The 24,791-nt window shown below is 47.7% G+C and overlaps 1 protein-coding gene across 4 annotated transcripts in view; it reads right to left on the bottom strand.

Annotated features, from left to right (window-relative positions):
• DCAF6 (DDB1 and CUL4 associated factor 6) overlaps nt 1-24,791 on the bottom strand; it is a 912,707-nt gene that overhangs the window by 587,608 nt on the left and 300,308 nt on the right. For all 4 annotated transcript variants that reach the window (XM_063954988.1, XM_063954989.1, XM_063954991.1 and 1 more), the window contains one exon: nt 8,910-9,095. In XM_063954988.1, the coding sequence (XP_063811058.1) occupies nt 8,910-9,095 (186 nt within the window). The remainder of the gene's footprint in view (nt 1-8,909; nt 9,096-24,791) is intronic.

Raw genomic sequence — 24,791 nt, 5'->3', positions numbered from 1 at the left:
CTGGGTTGTTGCCCTCCTACGGCCTCCTCCACATCTCCTGATGTACTGGCCTGTCTCCTGGTAGCGCCTACATGCTCTGGACACTACGCTGACAGACACAGCAAACCTTCTTGCCACAGCTCGTATTGATGTGCCATCCTGGATGAGCTGCACTACCTGAGCCACTTGTGTGGGTTGTAGACTCCGTCTCATGCTGCCACTAGAGTGAAAGCACCGCCAGCTTTCAAAAGTGACCAAAACATCAGCCAGAAAGCATAGGAGCTGAGAAGTGGTCTGTGGTCACCACCTGCAGAACAACTCCTTTATTGGGGGTGTCTTGCTAATTGCCTATAATTTCCACCTGTTGTCTATTCCATTTGCACAACAGCATGTGAAATTGATTGTCAATCAGTGTTGCTTCCTAAGTGGACAGTTTGATTTCACAGAAGTGTGATTGACTTGGAGTTACATTGTGTTGTTTAAGTGTTCCCTTTATTTTTTTGAGCAGTGTATTTTATATATATATATATATATATATATTGTAACACTGTAGGGGTGCAAGGCGCCTTTTCCTGGGGAATATGGCCGCACGCAGCAGCTGAGGAACAACACAAGTCCAGTTTCTGGTACAACTGACCCCGGCCAGTTTTATTGAAACAGAAAATAAAACAAACCCCAAAATAAAAATACCTTGCCTGTCCGGCACGAACTAAACATAAGATATTCCTAACTGTCACTAAACAAAACACAGAGTTCTTCAGTACATACTGTATAGCTTACTTGCATCAGAAAGCGTGTCTCTCACACACAGATCCTGCAACCTTCCCAGGCAGTCTCCCCATACTAATCAGGTTAGAAGCACTATAACACTCTTACACAGCTGAAACCCTGATTAGCCCTCTGTGAGGCCAAAGACCCGAACTGGGCCCAATGTCTAGAACTCGCCTTATCTCTCTCTCAGAGCCTTTACCCAGCTTTTACAGCAAACTGAAAAGGTTCAGACAAAACAAAAAGCATTTTTCCTAGAAGTTAACATTTTCTAAAACATGTAAGACAAGAACCTGGGACAAATATACCTGCCCTCAAACACTATCCCAGTGTTCTTGTCACATATCCCCCTCCCCTGTTTCGACCTAGGGGCCGGAACACTTGTAGCCCCCAAACAGAAGATGCGAGACAATGCATCTGCGTTGGCCAATTGTGTTCCCGGTCTATGTTCGACAGTAAACTTAAAGTCCTGCAACGCTAGAAACCATCTAGTTACACGAGCATTCTTGCCTCTATTTACATACATCCATTTTAAAGGGGCATGGTCTGTCACTAGTCTGAATTGTCTACCCAAGAGGTAATATCTCAAGGTATCTAGTGCCCACTTAATGGCCAAAGCCTCCTTTTCCACAATGGCATACCTTTTTTCATGCTCATTGAGTTTCCTACTCAAATAAATGATAGGGTGTTCGTCCCCATCTCTGGTTTGGGACAGCACAGCACCTATCCCTACCTCTGAGGCATCTGTCTGTACCACAAATTCTTTTGAAAAATCTGGTGTTATCAACACCGGTTGTGAACACAAAGCCACTTTTAACGCTTGGAACGCCTTTTCTGCATCAGGGTTCCATTTCACCACATTTGACTGCTTCCCTTTGGTAAGGTCTGACAACGGCACCGCTGTGGTCGCAAAATTAGGAATAAACCGTCTATAGTACCCAGTAATTCCCAAAAAAGCCCTTACCTGTTTTTTATTCACTGGACGAGGCCAGTTTTGAATAGCATCAACTTTATTCAATTGGGGCCTAATCAGACCTCTGCCTATGGTGAAGCCCAAGTATTTGACCTCCTCCATTGCGAGGCAGCACTTCTTTGGGTTAGCAGTTAACCCTGCCTCTCTGATTGAGTCCAGTACTGCTTGTACTTTAACCAAATGGGACCCCCAGTCTGTACTGTGAATTACCACATCATCCAAATAGGCAGCTGCATATTTTCTATGGGGCCTCAAAATTTTATCCATCGCCCGTTGAAAGGTTGCTGGAGCCCCATGCAACCCAAAGGGTAACATCTTATACTGGTACAGCCCCTCCGGAACCGAAAAGGCTGTTTTTTCTTTGGCGCTATCAGATAAAGGTATTTGCCAGTAACCTTTGGTCAGGTCCAATGCGGTGAGAAACCTGGCTGTTCCCAGCCTTTCTACAAGCTCATCCACACGGGGCATGGGGTATGCGTCAAACTTGGACACCTCATTTAACTTACGGAAGTCATTACAGAAGCGTATGCTACCGTCGGGCTTCGGGATGAGCACTATGGGACTGGACCACTCACTGTTAGACTCCTCTATGACTCCCAGTTCTAACATGGTTTTAACTTCCTTAGAAATAGCTTCTCGCTGAGCTTCAGGAATCCTATATGGCTTTAAATGAACCCTGACCCCTGGTTCTGTGACAATGTCATGTTTTATTATGGTCGTTCGGCCAGGCAGCTCTGAAAATACCTCCCTATTTTGGATGAGAAATTCTTTAACCTGATTGTTCTGATCAGCTGATAATGTCTCTGACACCTTCACTGCGGGAAGCAACCGGGGTGAAGACACCGAAGGGCAAGGCTCCGCTGACAGAGACAACCTATCTTTCCAGGGTTTGATTAAGTTAACATGGTAGATCTGTTCGGGTTTTCTCTTTCCCGGCTGGTATACTTTGTAATTAACCTCATTCACTTTTTCCCTAATCTCAAATGGACCCTGCCATTTAGCTAGGAATTTGCTTTCCACAGTGGGTACCAAAACAAGAACTCTATCGCCAGGAGCAAATTCACGTATCTTGGCACTCCGGTTATAGACCCTCTGTTGAGCACTTTGGGCCTGTTCCATGTGCTCTCTGACAACAGGTACCACGGCTGCAATCCTATCCTGCATTTGTGTTACATGCTCAATAACGCTTCTATAAGGAGTGGGCTGTCCTTCCCACGTCTCTTTGGCAATATCCAACAGCCCTCTGGGGTGTCTACCATACAACAAATCAAATGGAGAAAACCCCGTAGAGGACTGAGGAACTTCTCTGATGGCCATTAACAAGTAGGGCAACAAACAATCCCAGTTTTTCCCATCTCTCTCAACAACCTTTTTTAACATACTTTTTAATGTTTTATTAAACCTTTCCACCAACCCGTCAGTTTGGGGATGGTAGATGGACGTCCTGAGGTGAGTGACCTTAAATAACTTGCACAACTCTTTCATGATCCTTGACATAAATGGAGTACCTTGGTCAGTCAAAATTTCTTTTGGTATTCCCACTCTACTAAATACCTGCACCAGCTCCCTAGCTATCGCCTTGGTTGTGATAGTGCGTAAAGGGACAGCCTCAGGATATCGAGTGGCATAGTCCATAATTACCAGGATATACTGATGGCCCCGAGCAGACTTTAACAAGGGCCCCACGAGATCCATGGCTATTCTGTCAAACGGGACCTCTATAATAGGCATGGGAACTAGTGGGCTCCTGAAATGGGGTCTAGGGGCATGATACTGGCATTCAGGACAGGAAGAACAATATTCAGACACTTCTTTATAAACCCCTGGCCAAAAGAACCTTTGTAAAACTCTTTCAGTGGTTTTTTCTGCCCCTAAATGTCCTGCGGTAACGTGACTATGAGCTAAATCTAGTACCGTTCTCCGATAAGGCTGGGGAACTACCAGCTGTTCCACCACATCCTCACCCCTTTTGACAATGTGGTACAAGAGCTCATTACAGATGGCCATGTGGGGATACGTAACCCTGTCACCTGGTACCACAGGTTCCCCATTAACAATCTTAACATTCTCTCTAGCCTTTATTAAGGTAGGATCCTTTAACTGTTCAAATGCAAACAGATCCTTCTTTACCTCCAGGTCAGGCACGCTTTCAGTTCTAACTACTATGTCTCTGTTCCCGGCAAGAGGGTCCTCACTGGACTCCCCATCTGTCACTTCCCCAGCCAAACTAGCAAAAGGCAAAGGGCCAGAAAGTTCCGAAGACCCACGTACATCCATAAAATCACCGGTATTATCAACTGGCTTTTTACTTCTCACATCTGTTGATAACCGTGATTCCCAGTTTCCAAAAATGAGGAAAATCCCTCCCTATTATGGCCTCATGCACCAAGGTAGGGACCAGTCCCACTTTAACCATTGCTGACCCACAACAAGTTTCTATATTCACCTCAGCAGTGGCATAATGTTGGGTATCCCCATGTATGCAAGTTACCCCAATAGGTATTTGCTGGACCTTTAAGGGGTTCACTAACCCAGCTTTCACGAGGGTAACTAAACTTCCTGAATCTAGCAAGGCCTCTACCCGGTTACCCTCTAAGAACACATCACACATTTGTTTTTCCAGCTCAGGTGAAGGTACCACAGTACAGGCTAACCTAGCAAAGAAAGACATTCTGCGACATTCAAAGGCAGCATCACATTGCATGGGTTCTTGCGTGACTGGGCAATTGGCAATAACATGACCTGGCATACCACACCTAAAACATTTAACCACACGATTATCAACCCGTTTGGGCAGCATAGACCGTTCTAGCCCCATTGGCCTGTCTCCAGGGCCAGTGTTTACAGTCTCTCCAGCCTTGCATTCTCTTAACCGCCCAGCAACGTTTTCCCACGGAACAGTCTTACCAGTCTTTACTGAAGGGCGCTGTCGAGGATCTATGGGTTGCTGGGTGGTCATCAGTAGTTCCTCTGCTGCCAAATACCTCTCTACCATGTCCACTAATTGGTCAGCAGTACCCGGGTTTCCATGGCTCACCCACTTGCGCAGGACCATGGGCAAAGATCTCAAGTAGCGGTCCATGACGACTCTTTCCACCATCTGGGGACCAGTTAATGTCTCTGGCTGTAGCCATTTTTTTGTTAGCTGAATAAGGTCGTGCATCTGGGAGCGCGGAGGCTTCTCCATGGCGTACAGCCAACGGTGCACCCGTTGTGCTCGTACTGACAGCGTGACTCCCAGGCGGGTCAGGATCTCAGTCTTTAGTTTGTCATAGTCCCGAGCCTCAGCAGGGCTTAAATCAAAGTAAGCTTTTTGGGGCTCACCTGACAGGAAAGGTGCCAGCAGACTGGCCCACTGTGCTTTCGGCCAGTTCTCACGCTCGGCAGTCCTTTCAAACGTGGTCAGATAGGCCTCCACATCATCAGCCTCTGTCATTTTCTGCAGGAAGTGACTGGCCCGTATAGAACTAGAGCTGGTTGGAGCACTGACGGCCACATCTCCAACCCGAGCTGCAAGTCTCTGCACCACTTCTGCTAAGGCCTCTCTATCCTGACGCTGTTGCCTGTAAAGTTCATCAACAACTGCCTGCTGTTGTCTCTTATTTTCCTCCATTGCCACCTGCTGCTGTCTTATATTTTCCTCCATTGCCACCTGCTGCTGTCTGTTGGCCTCCTGCTGTAGTCTCCAATTTTCCTCCATTGCCACCTGCTGTTGTCTCCTATTTTCCTCCATTGCCACCTGCTGCTGTCGGTTGGCCTCCTGCTGAGCCGCTGTAGCTTGCAGCAAGGCTTTAAGCAGATCCTCCATGTCGACAGATTTTTCAGGCGGCTTTGTAGCAGCTTTCACCCAGGACATATATCAAACCCTCAGGGGTGAGTCTCAGTAACTTCACACTGGGCTGTATCTGCATAAACCACCGTTTTCTGCAGGCCTCACAAAGCTGCTGCTTTCACTTATGCGCAGAACGGTGTGCTCGCATTCTCCACCAAGTTGTAACACTGTAGGGGTGCAAGGCGCCTTTTCCTGGGGAATATGGCCGCACGCAGCAGCTGAGGAACAACACAAGTCCAGTTTCTGGTACAACTGACCCCGGCCAGTTTTATTGAAACAGAAAATAAAACAAACCCCAAAATAAAAATACCTTGCCTGTCCGGCACTAACTAAACATAAGATATTCCTAACTGTCACTAAACAAAACACAGAGTTCTTCAGTACATACTGTATAGCTTACTTGCATCAGAAAGCGTGTCTCTCACACACAGATCCTGCAACCTTCCCAGGCAGTCTCCCCATACTAATCAGGTTAGAAGCACTATAACACTCTTACACAGCTGAAACCCTGATTAGCCCTCTGTGAGGCCAAAGACCCGAACTGGGCCCAATGTCTAGAACTCGCCTTATCTCTCTCTCAGAGCCTTTACCCAGCTTTTACAGCAAACTGAAAAGGTTCAGACAAAACAAAAAGCATTTTTCCTAGAAGTTAACATTTTCTAAAACATGTAAGACAAGAACCTGGGACAAATATACCTGCCCTCAAACACTATCCCAGTGTTCTTGTCACAATATATATATATATATATATATATATACATACACACACACACACACGATTGAGTCACATTAATATAGCAACCAGCTAATAGCCAGAGTAACCACAGTGTGCAGCACGAACAGCAGCTAGATGGGCTGAACTGTTGTTTTAGACACACCCAGGTTAATTTTGATGGTGAGCTGATAGACTGTAGTATGTCAGCCAGCCCTCACGCACCTTTGCAGTTGACATTCACCTCTCACATCAGTGGCACATGGTGCTCCACGTTGGTTATTCTAAATAGTGCCATTTGTCCAGTCACGATACACATTCACCACAGCAGCACGCGAACAGTTCACAAACGGCACTGTTTCAGAAATATAGCCACCCATGACCCAAAAGCTTCTAAGATGCAGTGTTTCCACTTTGTGAAGTTTTGATCCAAATCCATGCAGTGGAAGGCCCAGAACAGGCTCCCTGGATCAAAGCTCTACCCAGAGCATTCCTCTGTGAGGTCCAACCAACCCCGACACCATAGTATGTCTTCTTGGAAACCATTGTTACCACTCTGACGTTTTCTTCCAAATCCATCCAGTGGAAGGCCCAGACCAGGCTACCTGGGTCAAACTTCTTCAAGGAGCATTCCGTTGTGAGATCAGACCGGAACCCTAACCTCCCTAAAACCTGGCCAGGATTCAACTATACAATCTTGTATTGGTCTCAACACTACTGGTCCAGGAGTGTCTGAATGCATAACCAGACAAACAGCAAACAAACAGATCAATTAATTTTATACTGTATATAAAAGGCATATGGCCCTGGCCACGAAAGACGTGAATTTTTTCAATTGAAACTAGATCGATCAAACAATGTAGGAGCCTATCAAGAACAAGAATCAAGAAGTTCAACTTGGAAAATTCTTCCAAAGAAAGTAACAATTCTCACATCATTCCCAATCCTCAGAGGGGTAGCTCATAGAAAGAGGAGAGAGGGTAGGCACAATAGCATAATAATGTTTTGACACACTTTAATTACAATAAATAAAACATAAATGCCATTCAATATATAAAAACATGAAAGGTTTATCTGTAGATTCTCAAAGTCCCAAACTGGGTAGAATAGAAGTTTAGTCCTTATCACTCAACGCATTTCGTCCTCTGGTATCAACAACTTGCCTTCCTCAGGAGTTTGATATAGATATATAAACACACACACATATACAGTCTCCATAATGTGTACACAGTTCAGTATATATACCTATGGAATTACATATGATTTACCAGCGGATGGGAAGCTGGCTGTCAATATCCGGACAGCAGCATCCCACCCGCCAGAATGTCAGAAGTGGGACGAGCACTAAGAGTCCATTTGCAGGCTCGGTAGCTCGTTGTGCTCACCACAGGATCTATTCCCACTCTATAGGGGTCGTAGACACCCATGAGTGGGAATCGCCCTGGTCGGTATTGCCGTTTGTCGGGATATCGGCGGTGGTATCCTGAACGCCAGGCTCCCAAAAGCCGTCATTTTAACTGCAACCCATATCTATTCATTGAATAGGCAGCTGCCATGGATGGGCATTTCACTTATTCTTTATTTAAAAAAAATTAAATTATTGCTCCAACCAATTCCAATTGTACTGTAAATTATTCTTCCTCTTCACTTACTGGTCTTTGACCCAGAGCCAGAAGTACAGTTTCTTAGTTGACCGGAAACTCTGAGGCTACTTTAGGCAATACTGCTGGATTTGTTTGCAGCACCTCTGTTTTGGAAAGTATGTTTACAAATGGTTACAGGTGCCATACACCTTGAAGTTCTTCCACTCTTCTGGCAGATGTGATTGGCACCAAAAATTTTACTTTGAGTGTCAAACACTTGAGTGATACTTCACTCAAATGATCTAAGAGTTCAAAGGTTCTAGATTTATCACATCCAACCAGGGGCATAACTAGACCTAAGGAGACACCACATCAAAATTTTCACAGGTTTCCCTCGCCTGACGCTCACGTCCTGAATGCACAGGCATCTCCTCCTCCTCCAGTCTCCATTTATCCTCACTGAATGATGCTGGGAGGAAGTGTGGCCATGGTCTATGGATGTCTCAGCACGGTTACGCCTCCTCCCAGCATCAGTGAGTAGAGCAGATGTGCCTGCACTACAGCAATACACTGCTAAGAAGGAAGAAGCCACCAACGGGGATCAGGAGGTGAGCGCATCGCTGGCTGCATAACAGAGTGCATGGGGGATGTGATTGTAGCAGCTATATTCCAACACAAGATTTATGTCCCAGAGTATTAGGCCATATGTGAGTGCTGCCATGAAATATGAGAAAATATATTTTGTAATGGGTCTGGCATTACAATAACATACTGTATAAGGACTTTATTAGAAGGAAAGCATGTCCTTTTCCTGTAAACAAATATACGAGATTTACTATATTACAATGTTTCTCTTAAGGAGTGTTGATTTTAAAATCCCCTAAACTAAGTTCTTTTTAGTGTCAACTACAAAATTAACATGAAAAAGTGGCAACGATATACTGTGAGGTATACATCATGAAATAATCAGTGCTTTTATTTCTTCATTAACGCATGAAAAACAAGAATATATATATATATATATATATATATATATATATATCTTAATTTGCTATTACAAACCTCATATGCAGTCCCATAATGACATGTAAATCGGCACTGTCTATTTGTCTCTGCATCTTTTTCAATATTTGTGAGGTAAATAACTCCATCTCCTGAGCACGATATAATGCACTTGTCATTTGTAAGTGGAAGGAACTTTGCACTAAAGATATTTGCTCTGTGACCAGAGCGGATTTTGGTCAACACCTGAAGCAGAAAAAAAAAAAAACAAGTAAATAAAAGCATTATCAAAATACTGAACTGCAATAGTTACATGAAAGTACAATTTCAGTGCCAAATGTAACACATACTTTAATAACGTGGTCAGTGTTTAAAGTGGAATTACCAATACCAAGAAAAGAAGAAGAGTTATGGTAAAACTTACCTTCGTTATCTCTTTTTCTTCGAGGTCCATGATATCCACAGAGTTAATCCTTAACCTTGGGCATGATCTGGTGGAGACCAGGAGGCTCCCAAGACGCAGTGGGCCTCTCTGCCCTCATACCCCGCCCCCATGCTCAGGCACATCAGTTTTAGTTAACAACCCCAAAGCAGGAGCTGGAGATAGGAGAGAAGAAAGTATGGTACACACAGAAAATCACACTCTCAGAGAAGCGAAGGGAACTGGTGACCGAAAGGCAAACGACAGGAGCGTGGTGCGTCAGGGTGGGCACCCTGTGGATCCCATGGACCTCAAAGAAAGAGTTAATGAACTTAAGTTTTACAATAACTCTTTCTTTTCTTCTTGGGGATCCATGGTCTCCACAGGGTTAATCCATAATCTTTGGATGTCCCAAAGCAGTTGTTATAGGGAGGGAACACTCCTAAGCTGAAAGATTGCATATTGAGAGCCAAACGTATCAAAGGTATAGAACCTAAGAAATGTGTGGGCAAAAGGCTAAGTAGCACCCTTGCATAATTGTTCAGCAGACGCTGCCCGGCGTGCTGGTCACGAATGACCCACAGAGCAAGTAGAATGAGCAGATACTGCATTCGGAACAGGCAGATAAGCCTGTGTGTAAGTCTGTGAGATGGTCATGCAAAGCCAACGTGCCAATGTTTGTTTATTGGTTGGCCAGCCCTGCTGATGGAATCCATAGAGGATAAATAAGGAATCTGCTTTTCTAACTGAATTAGTTTGCTCCACAGAGATCCTAATCCAATGAAGCTTCCTACGGTGAGAGACCAAGTCCAACGAAGCTTCCTCCGGTGAGAGACCAAGTTGCTGGAAAACCAGTACCACAGTTGGTTCCTTGATATGAAATTTAGACACTACCTTAGGTAGGTATCCACGTTTAGTCCAAAGGACTGCCCGGTCCAGGTGGAATATCAGAAACAGGGAGCGACAAAAGTCAGAGACTCTACGGGCTGAGGCAAAAGCCAGCAGAAAAGGAGTCTTGGCGGGGAGCCATTTGATGCCAACTGTCTCCAGAGGTACAAACGGACTGTGCTGTAAGGCCCAAAGCACCAAGGACAGATCCCAAGGAGCTATCGGAGGCACAAAAGGAGGGTGTATCCGGAGGACCCCTGAAGAAGGCACACACATGCGGTAGGGGAGCCAGCCTCTTCTGGAACCAGATGGACAAAGTTGAGACCTTGACCTTGAGAGTAGCCAAACGAAGACCCCTGGTAAGACCTGTCTGCAGAAAAGCCAATAACTTAGGGATACGGAGCACCCTAAGGGCGTAGTTCCGAAGAGTACACCACTGGAAGTAGGAGTGCCAAATCCGGTAATAAGTGCAAGCTGAGGTTGGTTTTTGAGCCTGGAGGGTACTTTGAATCACCTCACTGATGGACACCAGACAAGTAAGTAAAGAAGAAACTGGTGCAGTATGTGTGGTGTGGGCCCCCTCTGGACCCAGGGACCTATGTGCACCGCACACACTGCACCCATTATAAATACGCCACTGTTGCCTGTGTATGGCAAGACTTCCAGGACCGCCTCTGCCTCTGAATATGCTTTTCAAAATCAGTGCCACACAATGCGGTGAGCTGCAAAGGAAACAGCTGAAGCCTTAGGGAACAATAGGACTGTGTCCAGAGCTGCCTGTCCAATGTAATAGGCTTCATCTCTAATACTATTGATTAGAGTCAACAGGTCCTTGGTGGGATCAGAGGTGAAACTTTATTCAAGGTTGTCTGCACAAGTCTCTCTGGCCTTAGCCACCCAGGCTGTAGCAGTAGTCAATCTAGCCGTTGCTCCTGTGAGGGAGTACATAGACTTGAGACACAACTCAGTGCCTTAGGGATTATGGAGGCTAATTTGAGGCAATTTTTTCAATCCTAGGTATCAGGATTGAAAAATAGTCAATTCCAGGATACACGGGATTGGCTTTTCCCTGTGTGGCCGACCTCCTTGTCCCACCCTGCTCGCACTGCACACAAAACTCATCATACACCGGAAGTGAGCGGGTGGGACACATCAGCTGCTCTCTTTCGGCGACTCCCAGCGGCATGTGATGGCGCAACATGACCTCTCACTGCACATCAAGCTGCGCTGGGGAGCTGGGAGGAGGAAGCCGGGCAGCGTCAGAGTGTCCTGAGAATGCTCAATGCTGCACCCTCAATCCCCGGGATTTAATCCCAGCCGTTTTTGGCCCTAAATCCCGGGATCACGCCGATTCCAAGGGAGTTGTAGGGATAAGGAGTGCCGAACTTTTAACTAATTGTTTCACATGAGCAGCCACCACTTTGTACAATCCGCTTGTGGTAGCGGATAAAAGGAGCTGAGCTTCATAGGGACAGTAAATTTCTAGAACTACTTTCTGCCGTTTAGGCAGAGGGTCGGTAGTAGTAGGGACTGGTTCATCATCTTCTAGCTGAAGTGACAACTTCACTTCCCTAATGAAAGAAGCCACATTAAGTAGCCACATTAAATTTAGGTGTGGCTCCCTCCTTCCCCGAGAGGGATTCAGCATCTGAAACCTCATCCTGCTCAAAAGAAACTAATGAATCTTCAGAATCAGAGTGGGGGGTAAATTGTGAGGAAGGCATAGGCCGGTTAGAAGTAGAGGCTGCAGGCAATCTACCTTGATCCTACATAATGTGTTGAAAAGCAGCCAAACTCTATAAAGAACTAGAGAATGAGTCCAACCATGTAGTAAGGATTGGTGGGGCTTCATTTGCCTGATAAAAAGGTTGTATTGAATGTGGAAATCCCATAGAGGGAGCCAGTGAGGACTGCAATGATTGTGGTATAGCCATAGGGGAAGCCACAAGTGGGGTAGCAATATGGTCAGCAATTTTTGTCAGCAACGTAGTGAACAATGCCCATGGGGGTTCTTGTACCAGTGCTGAAGGGGCTAAGATGCTAGGAGGCACAAAACAGGTTGTGCACTGACAGTTCTTGAGGTAAAACCTCTGTGTTAAAGGTATTACATGCTACTGTTGTAGAAGTGCCTGACTGCTTGGTCTTAGACTTGTTAGACATAGCAGAAATACCAGGAACACATACAATTATAGCAATGTGCAGAGTGTAACAGGGATAATGGTGGTCATTCCGAATTGATCGCAGCCAGCAACTTTTTGCTACTGGTGCGATCAACTAGTCCACGTCTATGGGGGAGTGTTTTTTAGCTTAGCAGGGCTGCGAAAGCTTGTGCAGCCCTGCTAAGCTAAAAAAGGTTTTATGTAAAAGGAGACTAGCCCTAGACCTATTTACCCTGTGCGACGGCTCAAGCGATGCAGGTCCCGGCTATGAGGTCAGACATCCACCCTCCGTTCTTCTGACCACTCCTGAGTTTTCTCCACCACTCCCCGAAAATGGCCGCCAACGGTCTGGTGACGCCCAGGAATGCCTTCTTCTGTCAATCTTCTTGTGGCCGCCGCTGTGACCGCTTTCTTCGCAATCCGTGTCGTAACCCGGCGACCCCTGTTGCCGGGCAACGATGCGCGTGTGCAGGCTGTGCATGCGCATTCCAGACCCGCAGCGACAAACTGCTGCGTGCAAACGGGTCGGAATGACCCCCATTATGTGATAAAGTGTGCACACAAAAGGAGATTTATGGTAGACTTACCATAGTTAAATCTCTTTCTGCACGGTACACTGATTTCCACCACCGACGTGCGGTGGGGTGAGGCAGAGTCTTTACTGTCATACTAACATTTGCACCAGGGTTTTGACTGTATAAATAAGATTTTACTCACCGGTAAATCTATTTCTCGTAGTCCGTAATGGATGCTGGGGACTCCGTAAGGACCATGGGGAATAGACGGCTCCGCAGGAGACTGGGCACATCTAAAGAAAGATTTAGGACTATCTGGTGTGCACTGGCTCCTCCCCCTATGACCCTCCTCCAAGCCTCAGTTAGGAACTGTGCCCGGAAGAGCTGACACAATAAGGAAGGATTTTGAATCCCGGGTAAGACTCATACCAGCCACACCAATCACACTATATAACACGTGATAGGAACCCCGGTTAACAGTATGATAACAATTGGAGCCTCTGAAGAGATGGCTCACAACAAAACCCGATTTTTGTAACAATAACTATGTACAAGTATTGCAGACAATCCGCACTTGGGATGGGCGCCCAGCATCCACTACGGACTACGAGAAATAGATTTACCGGTGAGTAAAATCTTATTTTCTCTGACGTCCTAGTGGATGCTGGGGACTCCGTAAGGACCATGGGGATTATACCAAAGCTCCCAAACGGGCGGGAGAGTGCGGATGACTCTGCAGCACCGAATTAGAGAACTCCAGGTCCTCCTCAGCCAGGGAATCAAATTTGTAGAATTTAGCAAACGTGTTTGCCCCTGACCAAGTAGCTGCTCGGCAAAGTTGTAAAACCGAGACCCCTCGGGCAGCCGCCCAAGATGACCCCACCTTCCTTGTGGAATGGGCTTTTATTGATTTAGGCTGCGGTAATCCTACCGCAGAATGCGCCAGCTGAATAGTGCTACAAATCCAGTGCGCAATAGACTGCTTAGAAGCAGGAGCACCCAGCTTGTTGGGTGCATACAAGATAAACAGCGAGTCAGTTTTTCTGACTCCAGCCGTCCTGGAAACATAAATTTTCAGGGCCCTGACTACGTCCAGCAACTTGGAATCCTCCAAGTCCCTAGTAGCCGCAGGCACCACAATAGGTTGGTTCAAGTGAAAAGCTGAGACCACCTTTGGGAGAAACTGAGGACGAGTCCTCAATTCTGCCCTATCCATCTTATGATCACTTTCCACGTGAGATATTTTAATTCCACAGTCTTAAGTGGTTCGAACCAATGTGATTTCAGGAATGCCAAAACCACATTGAGATCCCAAGGTGCCACTGGGGGCACAAAACGAGGCTGAATATGCAGAACTCCTTTGACAAAAGTCTGAACTTCAGGCAGTGAAGCCAGTTCTTTCCGGAAGAAAATCGACAGAGCCGAAATCTGGACCTTGATGGACCCCAATTTGAGGCCCAACGTCACCCCTGCTTGCAGGAAGTGTTGGAATCGACCCAGTTGAAATTCCTCCTTCGGGGCCTCCATGGCCTCACACCAAGCAACATATTTCCGCCAAATGCGGTAATAATGTCTTGCGGTGACATCCTTCCTGGCTTTGATCAGGGTAGGGATGACTTCCTCCGGAATACCCTTTTCCTTTAGGATGCGGTGTTCAACCGCCATGCCGTCAAACTCAGCCGCGGTAAGTCTTGGAACAGACAGGGTCCCTGCTGCAGCAGGTCTTGTCTGAGCGGCAGAGGCCAAAGGTCCTCTGCCCGCATCTCTTGAAGTTCCGGGTACCAAGCTCTTCTTGGCCAATCCGGAACCACGAGTATGGTTTTCACTCCTCGCATTCTTATTATTCTCAGTACCCTGGGTATGAGAGGTAGAGGAGGAAACACATAAACCGACTGGTACACCCACGGTGTCACTAGAGCGTCCACAGCGATCGCCTGAGGGTCCCTTGACCTGGCGCAATATCTTTTCAACTTTTTGTTGAGGCGGGACGCCATCATGTCCACCCGTGGTCATTCCCAACGGTTTACCCGCATTTGGAAAACTTCTGGAAGAAGTCCCCATTCTCCAGGGTGTAGGTCGCCCATCGGAGAATCCTTGTGGCTTCTGCCATCGCCATCCTGCTTCTTGTGCCGCCCTGTCTGTTTACATGGGCGACCGCCGTGATGTTGTCTGATTGGATCAGTACCGGCTGGTTCTGAAGCAGGGGCCCTGCTTGGCTTAGGGCATTGTAAATGGCCCTTAGCTCCAGAATTATTATGTGAAGCGAAATCTCCTTGGAAATTTCTTCCCTGTGTGACTGCACTCCAGCCCCGAAGGCTGGCCTCCGTGGTCACCAGGACCCAGTCCTGTATTCCGAATCTGCGGCCCTCTAGTAGATGAGCCCTCTGCAGCCACCACAGCAGCGACACCCTGTTTCTTGCCGACAGGGTTATCCGCTGTTGTATCTGTAGATGGGACCCGGACCATTTGTCCCACAGGTCCCACTGGAACGTCCTTGCGTGGAACCTTCCGAATGGAATTATGCTTCGTACGAAGCTACCATTTTTTTTTCAGGACTCGTGTGCTTCCACTGGAAGAAACACTCTTTTCTGGTCTGTGTCCAGAATCATTCCCAGGAACAGAAGACGTGTCGTCGGGACCAGCTGTGACTTTGGAATATTGAGAATCCAGTCGTGCTGTTGTAGCACTTCCCGAGAGAGTGCTACCCCCACTACCAACTGTTCTTTGGACCTCGCCTTTATCAGGAGATCGTCCAAGTACGGGATAATAAAAACTTCCTTCTTGCGAAGGAGTATCATCATTTCGGCCATTACCTTGGTAAAAACCTTCTGTGCCGTGGACAACTCCAACGGCAGCGTCTGGAACTGATAGTGACAGTCCTGTACCACACATCTGAGGTACTCCTGGTGAGGAGGGTAAATGGGGACATGCAGGTACGCATCCTTGATGTCCAGGGAGACCCTGTAATCCCCCTCGTCCAGGCTCGTAATAACCGCCCTGAGCGATTCCATCTCGAACTTGAATCTTCTGATATAAAAGTTCAAGTATTTTAATTTTAAGATGGGTCTCACCGAACCGTTCTGTTTCGGTACCACAACCATTGTGGAATAGTAACCCCTTCCTTGCTGAAGGAGGGGCACCTTGACAATCACTTGTTGTGATTATAGTGTTGAATAGCCACCAACACCGCCTCCCTGGCAGAGGGAGGTGCCGGTAAGGCAGATTTTAGGAAACGGCGGGGGGAAGAACGTCTCGAACTCCAGCCTGTACCCCTGAGATACTACTTGAAGGACCCAGGTATCCATGTGAGAGAGCACACTGGGCGCTGAAATTTCTGAGACGGGCCCCCACTGTACCAGGGTCCGCCTGAGCAGCCCCAGCGTTATGCTGTGGACTTACCGGACGCAGGGAGGACTTCTGCTCTTGGGAACTAGCTGTGTGCTGCAGCTTTTTCCTCTACCTTTGCCTCTCGGCAGAAAGGATGAGCCTCTAGCCCTCTTGCTTTTCTGGGGCCGAAAGGACTGTACTTGATGATACGGTGCTTTCTTTTGTTGTGGGGTAGCCTGTGGCAAAAAAGTCGATTTCCCAGCAGTAGCTGTGGAAACGAGGTCTGAAAGACCATCCCCCAACAGTTTTACCCCCTTATAGGGCAAAACTTCCATGTGCCGATTCGAGTCGGCATCGCCTGACCATTGCCGAGTCCATAACCCCCGTCTGGCGGCAATGGACCTAGCGCTTATTTTTGATGCCAGCCGGCAAATATCCCTCTGTGCATCACGCATGTATAAGACCACGTCTTTTATATGCTCTATTGTCAGCAAAATATTGTCCCTATCCATAGTAATTTTCCGACAGGGAATCTGACCACGCAGCGGGAGCACTGCACATCCATGCCGAAGCAATGGCTGGTCGCAATATAATGCCCGAGTGTTTGACTATATCTTTTAGGGTAACCCCCTGCTTTTCATCAGCAGGTTCCTTCAGGGCGGCCGTATCCGGAGACGGTAGTGCCACCTTTTCTGATAAGCGTGTAAGCGCTGTATCTATCCTATGGGGTGTTTCCCAACGTGACCTATCCTCTGGCGGGAAAGGGTACGCTGCCAATTACCGTTTAGAAATGATCAATTTCTTACCGGGGGAAGACCACGCTTCCTCACACACCTCATTTAATTTCTCAGATGCAGGAAAAACTACTGGTAGTTTTCTCTCACCAAACATAATACCCTTTTATGTGGTACCTGGGGTATTATCATAAATGTGTAATACATTTTTCATTGCCTCAATCATGTAACGGGTGGACCTATTTGGAGGGTACACTAGTCTCATCGTCGTCGACACTGGAGTCGGTATCCGTGTCGACATCTGTTTCTGCCATCTGAGGTAGCGGGCGTTTTTAGAGCCCCCCATGACATTTGAGACGCTGGAACAGGCACAAGCTGAGTAGCCGGCTGTTCTGTGTCGTCGACCTTTTGTGTAAGGAGTTGACACTTTCACGTAATCCTTCCATAAGTCCAACCACACCGGTGTCGATCCCGCAGGGGGTGACATCACATTTACAGGCATTCGCTCCGCCTCCACATCATTATCCTCCTCATACATGTCGACACAGTCGTACCGACACACAGCACACACACAGGGAATGCTCTGACAGAGGACACGACCCCACAAAGCCCTTTGGGGAGACAGAGGGAGAGTATGCAAGCACACACCAGGGCGCTATTTATCACAGGGATATCACATATAAGAGTGTTTTCCCTTATAGCTGCCTATATATATTGTATACTGCGCCTAAATTGTGCCCCCACTCTCTTTTTAACCCTTTCTGTAGTGTATTGACTGCAGGGGAGAGCCAGGGAGCTTCCCTCCAACGGAGCTGTGAGGGAAAAATGGCGCCAGTGTGCTGAAGGAGATAGCTCCGCCCCTTTTTCGCGGACTTTCTCCCGCATTTTTATGGATTCTGGCAGGGGCTAAAAAGCACCTATATAGCCTCTGGGGCTATATATGGTGCCAGTTTGCCAGCCAAGGTGTCAGTATTGCTGCTCAGGGCGCCCCCCCCCCCAGCGCCCTGCACCCATCAGTGACCGAAGTGTGTGGTGTGCATGAGGAGCAATGGCGCACAGCTGCAGTGCTGTGCGCTACCTTGGAGAAGACCGAAGTCTTCAGCCGCCGATTTTCCGGACCACCTTCTTGCTTCTGGCTCTGTAAGGGGGACGGTGGCGCGGCTCCGGGAACGGACGACGAGGTCGGGTCCTGTGTTCGATCCCTCTGGAGCTAATGGTGTCCAGTAGCCTAAGAAGCCCAAGCTACCACCACTTAGGTAGGTTCGCTTCTTCTCCCCTTAGTCCCTCGATGCAGTGAGCCTGTTGCCAGCAGGTCTCACTGAAAATAAAAAACCTAACAAACACTTTCTTCCTAGGAGCTCAGGAGAGCCCCTAGTGTGCATCCAGCACAGCCGGGCACAGAAATCTAACTGAGGCTTGGAGGAGGGTCATAGGGGGAGGAGCCAGTGCACACCAGATAGTCCTAAATCTTTCTTTAGATGTGCCCAGTCTCCTGCGGAGCCGTCTATTCCCCATGGTCCTTACGGAGTCCCCAGCATCCACTAGGACGTCAGAGAAAAGTATATAAAAAAATACAAAGAATATGTTAGAAATATCTTCTTTGCATTATTCTAATAATTTTATATCCAAAATTCTGGAGTAAAAAGTCTAAGGCAGGGGAGGCAGTGCCTCAACTGCCTATCTTTTCCGCACATCTCTGTTCAAAACTCACCAAATTTCCAGGAGTTTACACTGCTGCACCTGTGTAGAATGCCCAGATGTACGCTTTGGCTCATAAATTGCATGTAAATCTGGCTCTGGGGCTAGCCAGTGCCTCCTGAGCTATTTAGCTCACCTCACGTCCCTGGTTTCCACAGAGAATACATTGGGGTGTAGAGTTGGATCTTGATACGAGGCACCAACAGGCTAAAGCTTTGACTGTTCCCAGGATGCCTTGCACCGACTCCTCTATAACCCCGCCTCCGGACACTGGAGCTCAGTTTCGTTAACCAGTCCAATGCAGTAGCAGGTAAAAGAGATGGCAGATGTTAGTCACATAGGGGGTCATTCCGAGATCATCGCTCGCTAGCAGTTTTTAGCAGTCGTGCAAATGCTAAGCCGCCGCCCTCTGAGAGTGTATTTTAGCTTAGCAGAAGTGCGAACGAAAGGATCGCAGAGCGACTACAAAAAAAAATTGTGCAGTTTCAGAGTACCTCCAGACCTACTCCTAGCTTGCGATCACTTCAGACTGTTCAGTTCCGGATTTGATGTCACCAACACGCCCTGCATTCGCCCAGCCACGCCTGCGTTTTTCGAACACTCTCTGAAAACGGTCAGTTGACACCCAGAAACGCCCACTTCATGTCAATCACTCTGCGGCCAGCAGTGCGACTGAATAGCTTCGCTAGACCTTTTGTAAAAATACATCGCCCATTGTGAAAGTACGTCGCGCATGCGCAGAAGTGCTGCATTTTCACTAAATCGCTGTGCAGCGAACATTTTTATCTAGCGATCAACTCGGAATGACCCCCATAGAACCACATTCTCACGACAGGAGGAGGGACCAGCTGCTAATGCCATACAAACCCAAAGAAGCTATGTGCGTCAGGATGGGTGCCCTGTGGAACCCAGTGTACCTCTCAGAAAGAGATTTAGCTATGATAAGTCTACCATAAATCTCCTATTCTGCAGCAGGGTAGACTGTGTTTCACAGGGAATACATTGGGGATGTCCTAAAGCAGTTCTCATGGGAGGGGAGGCACCATAGCGGGCACAAGAACACGGCGTCCAAAGGAAGCATCCTGGGAGGCGGAAGTATCAAAGGCATAGAACCTAATGAACGTGTTCTCTGAGGACCACATAGCCACCTCGCCCAAATAATCAGCGGACACGCCTCGGCGGGCCGCCCACGAAGGTCCAACAGACCAAGTAGAATGGTCTTTAATAGCAGCAGGAGCTGGAAGACCAGCCTGTGTATAAGCTTGTGCAATCAACATTCTAATCCATCTGGCCAATGTTTGCTTATACGCAGGCCAGCCACGTTTGTGAAAACCAAAAAGAACTAAAAGGTCATCGGATCTACTGAGAGAGGCAGTCCTCTCCACATAAATACGGAGAGCCCGTACCACATCCAAAGGCCGCTCTTTGGAGGACAAACCAGAAGAGATAATAGCCGGAACTACAATCTCTTGGTTAAGACGGAAAGATGACACCACCTTAGGTAAATAACCAGGGCGAGTTCTAAGAACTGCCAGGTCACTGTGAAAAATCAGAAAGGGTGGACGACAGGACAAAGCGTCTAAGTGAGACACCCTCCTAGCAGAGGCAATAGCCAGCAGAAACACGACCTTAAGCGTAAAATATTTAAGGTCCACAGACTCAAGAGGTTCAAATGGAGACTCTTGTAGGGCATTCAACACAACAGACAGATCCCGTCGAGCCACAGGAGGGACATAGGGAGGCTAAATCCGTAAAAAACACCCTGAGTGAAAGTATGAACGTCAGGAATAGACGCAATTTTTCTCTGAAACCATACCGACAAGGCAGATATATGAACCTTGAGGGAGGCCAGGCGAAGGCCTAAGTCTAGACCTTGTTGCAGAAAAGCCAAAGGTCTGGCAGTTCTGAATTTGTATGCATTGTACTTCTTAGCAGCACATCAGGTGAAGTAAGAATTCCAGACCACACAAAAAATCCGTGCCAAAAGCTGGTTTACGGGCCTTCAGCATAGTTTGGATAACCGCCTCTGAGAATCCTTTGGCCCTCAGGAGTGAAGCTTCAAGAGCCACGCCGTCAAAGCCAGCCTGGCCAGGTCCGTGTGGACACAAGGGCCCTGAACGAGGACGTCTGGGGATTGAGGAAGTAGAAGAAGATGCTCTTATCGATAGACCCTGCAGGTCTGAGAACCAATCCCGTCTGGGCCACGCTGGAGCGACTAGAGTTAGTATTCCTCCTTCTTGAACTTTCATAGTACCCTGGGCAGATGTGACACTGGAGGGAACATGTATGGCAGCCAAAAGTTCCATGGAATCGCCAGTGTGTCCACGAACCATGCTGGAGGATCTCTTGACCTTGATCCGAAGACCGGAACCTTGTGATTGTGTTGAGACGCCATCAGGTCCACATCTGGTAGGTCCCACTTGTCCACTAGGAGTTGAAAGACTTCCAGATGAAGGCTCCACTCTCCGGCGTGAACGTCCTGACGACTGAGGAAGTCCGCTTGCCAGTTGAGGACTCCCGGAATGAACACTGACGATATTGCTGGCAGATGGTGTTCCGCCCAATGAAGGTTTTTTTGACACTTCCAACATTGCCATGCGGCTTCGAGTGCCGCCTTGATGATTTATGTATGCCACCGTGGTGGCGTTGTCGGATTGTACTTGAACAGGCCTGTTCTGTATCAGAGGCAGGGTAAGAGTCAAGGCATTTAACACTGCTTGCAATTCCAGAATGTTTATTGGGAGGTCCACCGACCTTGGAGACAGTGTTGATCCAGCACCGTGCCCCAACCCCGCAGGTTGGCATCCGTAGTCAGTAGGACCCAGTCGGGGATCCAGAAGGTACGGCCCCTGCTCAGCTGTCGGTCCCGTAGCCACCAGCTCAGTGACAGATGGACCTCCAGAGTCAGGGAGATCATTTGAGACCTGATCCGATGAGGCAGGCCATCCCACTTAGAAAGGATCAACCTCTGCAGAGGGCGGGAATGAAATTGAGCGTACTCTACCATGTCAAAAGCCGACACCATGAGGTCTTGTACTTGCATTGCCGTGTCTATCGACACTCGTGGGCAAGAAAGGAAGCATCTGATCCTGTCCTGAAGTTTCAGGACATTCTCCAGAGACAGAAACAGTCTTTGGCTGTGTGTGTCCAGCAGTGCCCTCAGGTGTACCATGCTCCGCGCAGGGACCAGCTAGGACTGCTTCCAGTTAATGAGCCAACCGTGGGCTTGTAGAAACTGTACCGTCAGTTCCAGATGACGGAGCAGTACCTCTTGGGAGTTCGCCAGGATCAGCAAGTTGTCCAGATACGACAGGATCCCGATACCCTGACGGCAGAGAAAAGCCGTCATCACGGCCATGACCTTGGTGAAAATCCGAGGGGCCATGGCTAATTAAAATGGCAGAGCCTGGAATTGATAATGTAGGTTGCCAATAGCAAACTGAAGATATTGCTGATGCGAAATGGCAATAGGTATATGCGGGTAAACATCCTGTATGTCCAGGGATATCATACTGTATAGTCCTCGGGTTCCATGGCCAGCACAATAGAACGCAGGGTTTCCATACGGAATTTGGACACTCTCACAAATTTGTTCAAAGATTTGAGATTGAGTATAGGCCAGAAGGACCCGTTGGGTTTCGGGACTAGAAGCAGAGTCGAAAAGTATCCGCTGCCTATCTGGGACAGAGGTATCGGCACTACCACTCCAGTGTCCAGGAGGGATCGTACAACCAGGTGTAGAGCCCGCACTTTCAACAGATCCAAAGGAAGAACCGTCGTGCAGAACTGGTGAGGAGGACGTCTCTTGAAAGAGACTGCGTACCTGTGAGAGACAACTTCTCGCACTCATGCATCTGAAGTGGTCTTTAACCAGACCTGGGCGAATTGTAGAAGTCGGACTCCCACCCTGGGATTCCCCCAGAGGAGGCCCGTCCCATCATGCAGCGGGCTTGTCCTGTTCAGAAGCAGACTGACGGGCAGCCCAGGATTGTTTACGAGCCTATCTCGGGTACGTTTGACCCTTTGCTTTTCCTGGAGGACGAAAGGAACGAAAAGTGGTGCTCTTAGCCTTCGGAGCGGAATGATTAGTACTTGGGAAAAACGCAGTTTTGGCAGATGCCAAGTCAGTCACAATTTTGTTCAAATCCTCCCCAAAGAGGATGTCTCCCTTAAAAGGGAGGACCTCCTGGGTCTTTTTGGAGTCCACGTCCACAGAATACGCCGAGTCAGCATAGACGTGGTAGATGCCTTGGCCGCCATAACACCTGCCTCCGAGAACGCCTCCTGAATATAGTGGGAGGCAGTAGTAATGTGAGACAGATATTGTCTGGCAGTGTCAGATATATCCTGAGGTAGCTCTTCCTCCAATGCCTGAATCCATGCTCCAATTCCTTTAGTGGCCCTGGAGGCTGCTATAGTGGGTCTATGTACAGCCCTGGTAAGGAAGTAAATAGACTTCAGGCATCCCTCCACATGCTTATCCGTCGACTCCTTCAGTGAGGTGACAGTGGGAGTAGGCAGAGTAGATGAAACCACAAGACGGGCGACATGAGAGTCTACTGGTGGTGGATTTTCCCATTTGTTACTCAACTCAGCAGGGATAGGATAACGAGCTAGCATCTTTTTAGACAGGGAGAATTTATTTCCCGGAGAAGACCAGGATTCCTGACGTATATGTCAATTAAATGGTCAGAATACGATAAGACTACTTTAGCAACCTTCTGACGTTTAAACTTATCAGGTTTTTTAGACACAGTAGTGGGATCTACCTCATCATCAATTTGTAGAATCAGCTTAATAGCCTCCACTAGGTCAGGGACATCAACCTGAGTTGTAGGTTCCTCATCAGAAGCAACTGATTCAGTGTCCGACGGATTAGTATATTCCCCATCCTCATCAGAAGAATTATCTGAAATGTTAGTGGATTGTGAGGAGGAAGCGGCCCGCCTAGATGACCTCTTGACCCCAGCGGGGCGTGAGGTAGGCTGTTGTACCACCAAAGATAGTTTTAATTGCTGTATCTGGATAGACAGAGCGTCTGCCCAGGGTGGATTAACTACATGGACAATCTATGATTGTAATGGCACAGGAGGTCCCACAGGGGGCGTAAGACGTGACACCAGCGTATGCAACATTCTGGAAAATGCTTTCCAAGGTGGCTACTGAGTGACTACGGGAGCTGTGGGCTGACTGGGAGACGTATGGTACCCAGTACACAAATTATCAGTTATAACTTCCCCCTCAGGTAAATCCGTGGTGCACGTCCTGCATGATGCTAAAGTGTCCGCGGATTTCCCGCCCTGCATGGTAGGCATGATAGTAGTAGCCGCAGAGCTAAACAGTACAAAACAGCCAGACAAAAACAATAGCTGCAAATAATGAGACCCTGGCGCACCTAGCTCCTCAGGGTACAGAATACAGTGATAGCAGTAGGTGGGATACACTAATGAAATCCACACAGCAGCTACAGGCACACTCAGTCACAGTTACAATGCAGAAATTAATTCAGACAAACATTAAAACTGCACCGGAATAGTAAAATCACATATAAATATATGTATACACAGATATAACAATGCACAGTAGATATTGGATGTATATCTCAGAACACTTGTACTAAATGTTCAGGCAGAAGCACACTTATTCATAACTAACACTGTCTAAAATGACATGTAGAATACTTAAGTGACCGTAAAATCACAGCGCTGATGAGGCAGGCGGATTTACAGAGGAGACTTAGCCTAGCAGTCCCGGAGACCAGACGCAGCTATGTGAGAAAATGGCGCTGAAATCTCAGTCAGGGAGTGAGGGACAGTGAAATGCAGCTCCAGGGCGGGAACACTAGCTTTAGCCTGTTGGTGCCTCGGATCAAGAGCCAACTCTGCACCCCGATGTATTCCCTGTGGAGCACAGTGTACCCCGCTGCAGAAATTACAATATACAGTACAGTGTGGCCAATGTAACCCTAAACACATTTTAGGGAGAAAAGGGAAAGCAATATCGGAGAGAAGATGGAAGCATGCAGCAGTACTAGCATAAGTCACATAGAAGACAGTATAAACAATTTAACTGCGATGAGCACTGGTAGCAACAACCCTGCTCTGTAGAAGAGGCTTGTTAGGATGCACAGCTTTGTATAACCTATGTGATAGAGGTATACAGGAATATACTGCCCACCACTCCTGGAGACCTGGAGACCT

This window comes from Pseudophryne corroboree, chromosome 2 (assembly GCF_028390025.1).
Source record: "Pseudophryne corroboree isolate aPseCor3 chromosome 2, aPseCor3.hap2, whole genome shotgun sequence".
NCBI lineage: Eukaryota > Metazoa > Chordata > Amphibia > Anura > Myobatrachidae > Pseudophryne > Pseudophryne corroboree.
This window is presented reverse-complemented; position numbering and strand designations above follow the sequence as displayed.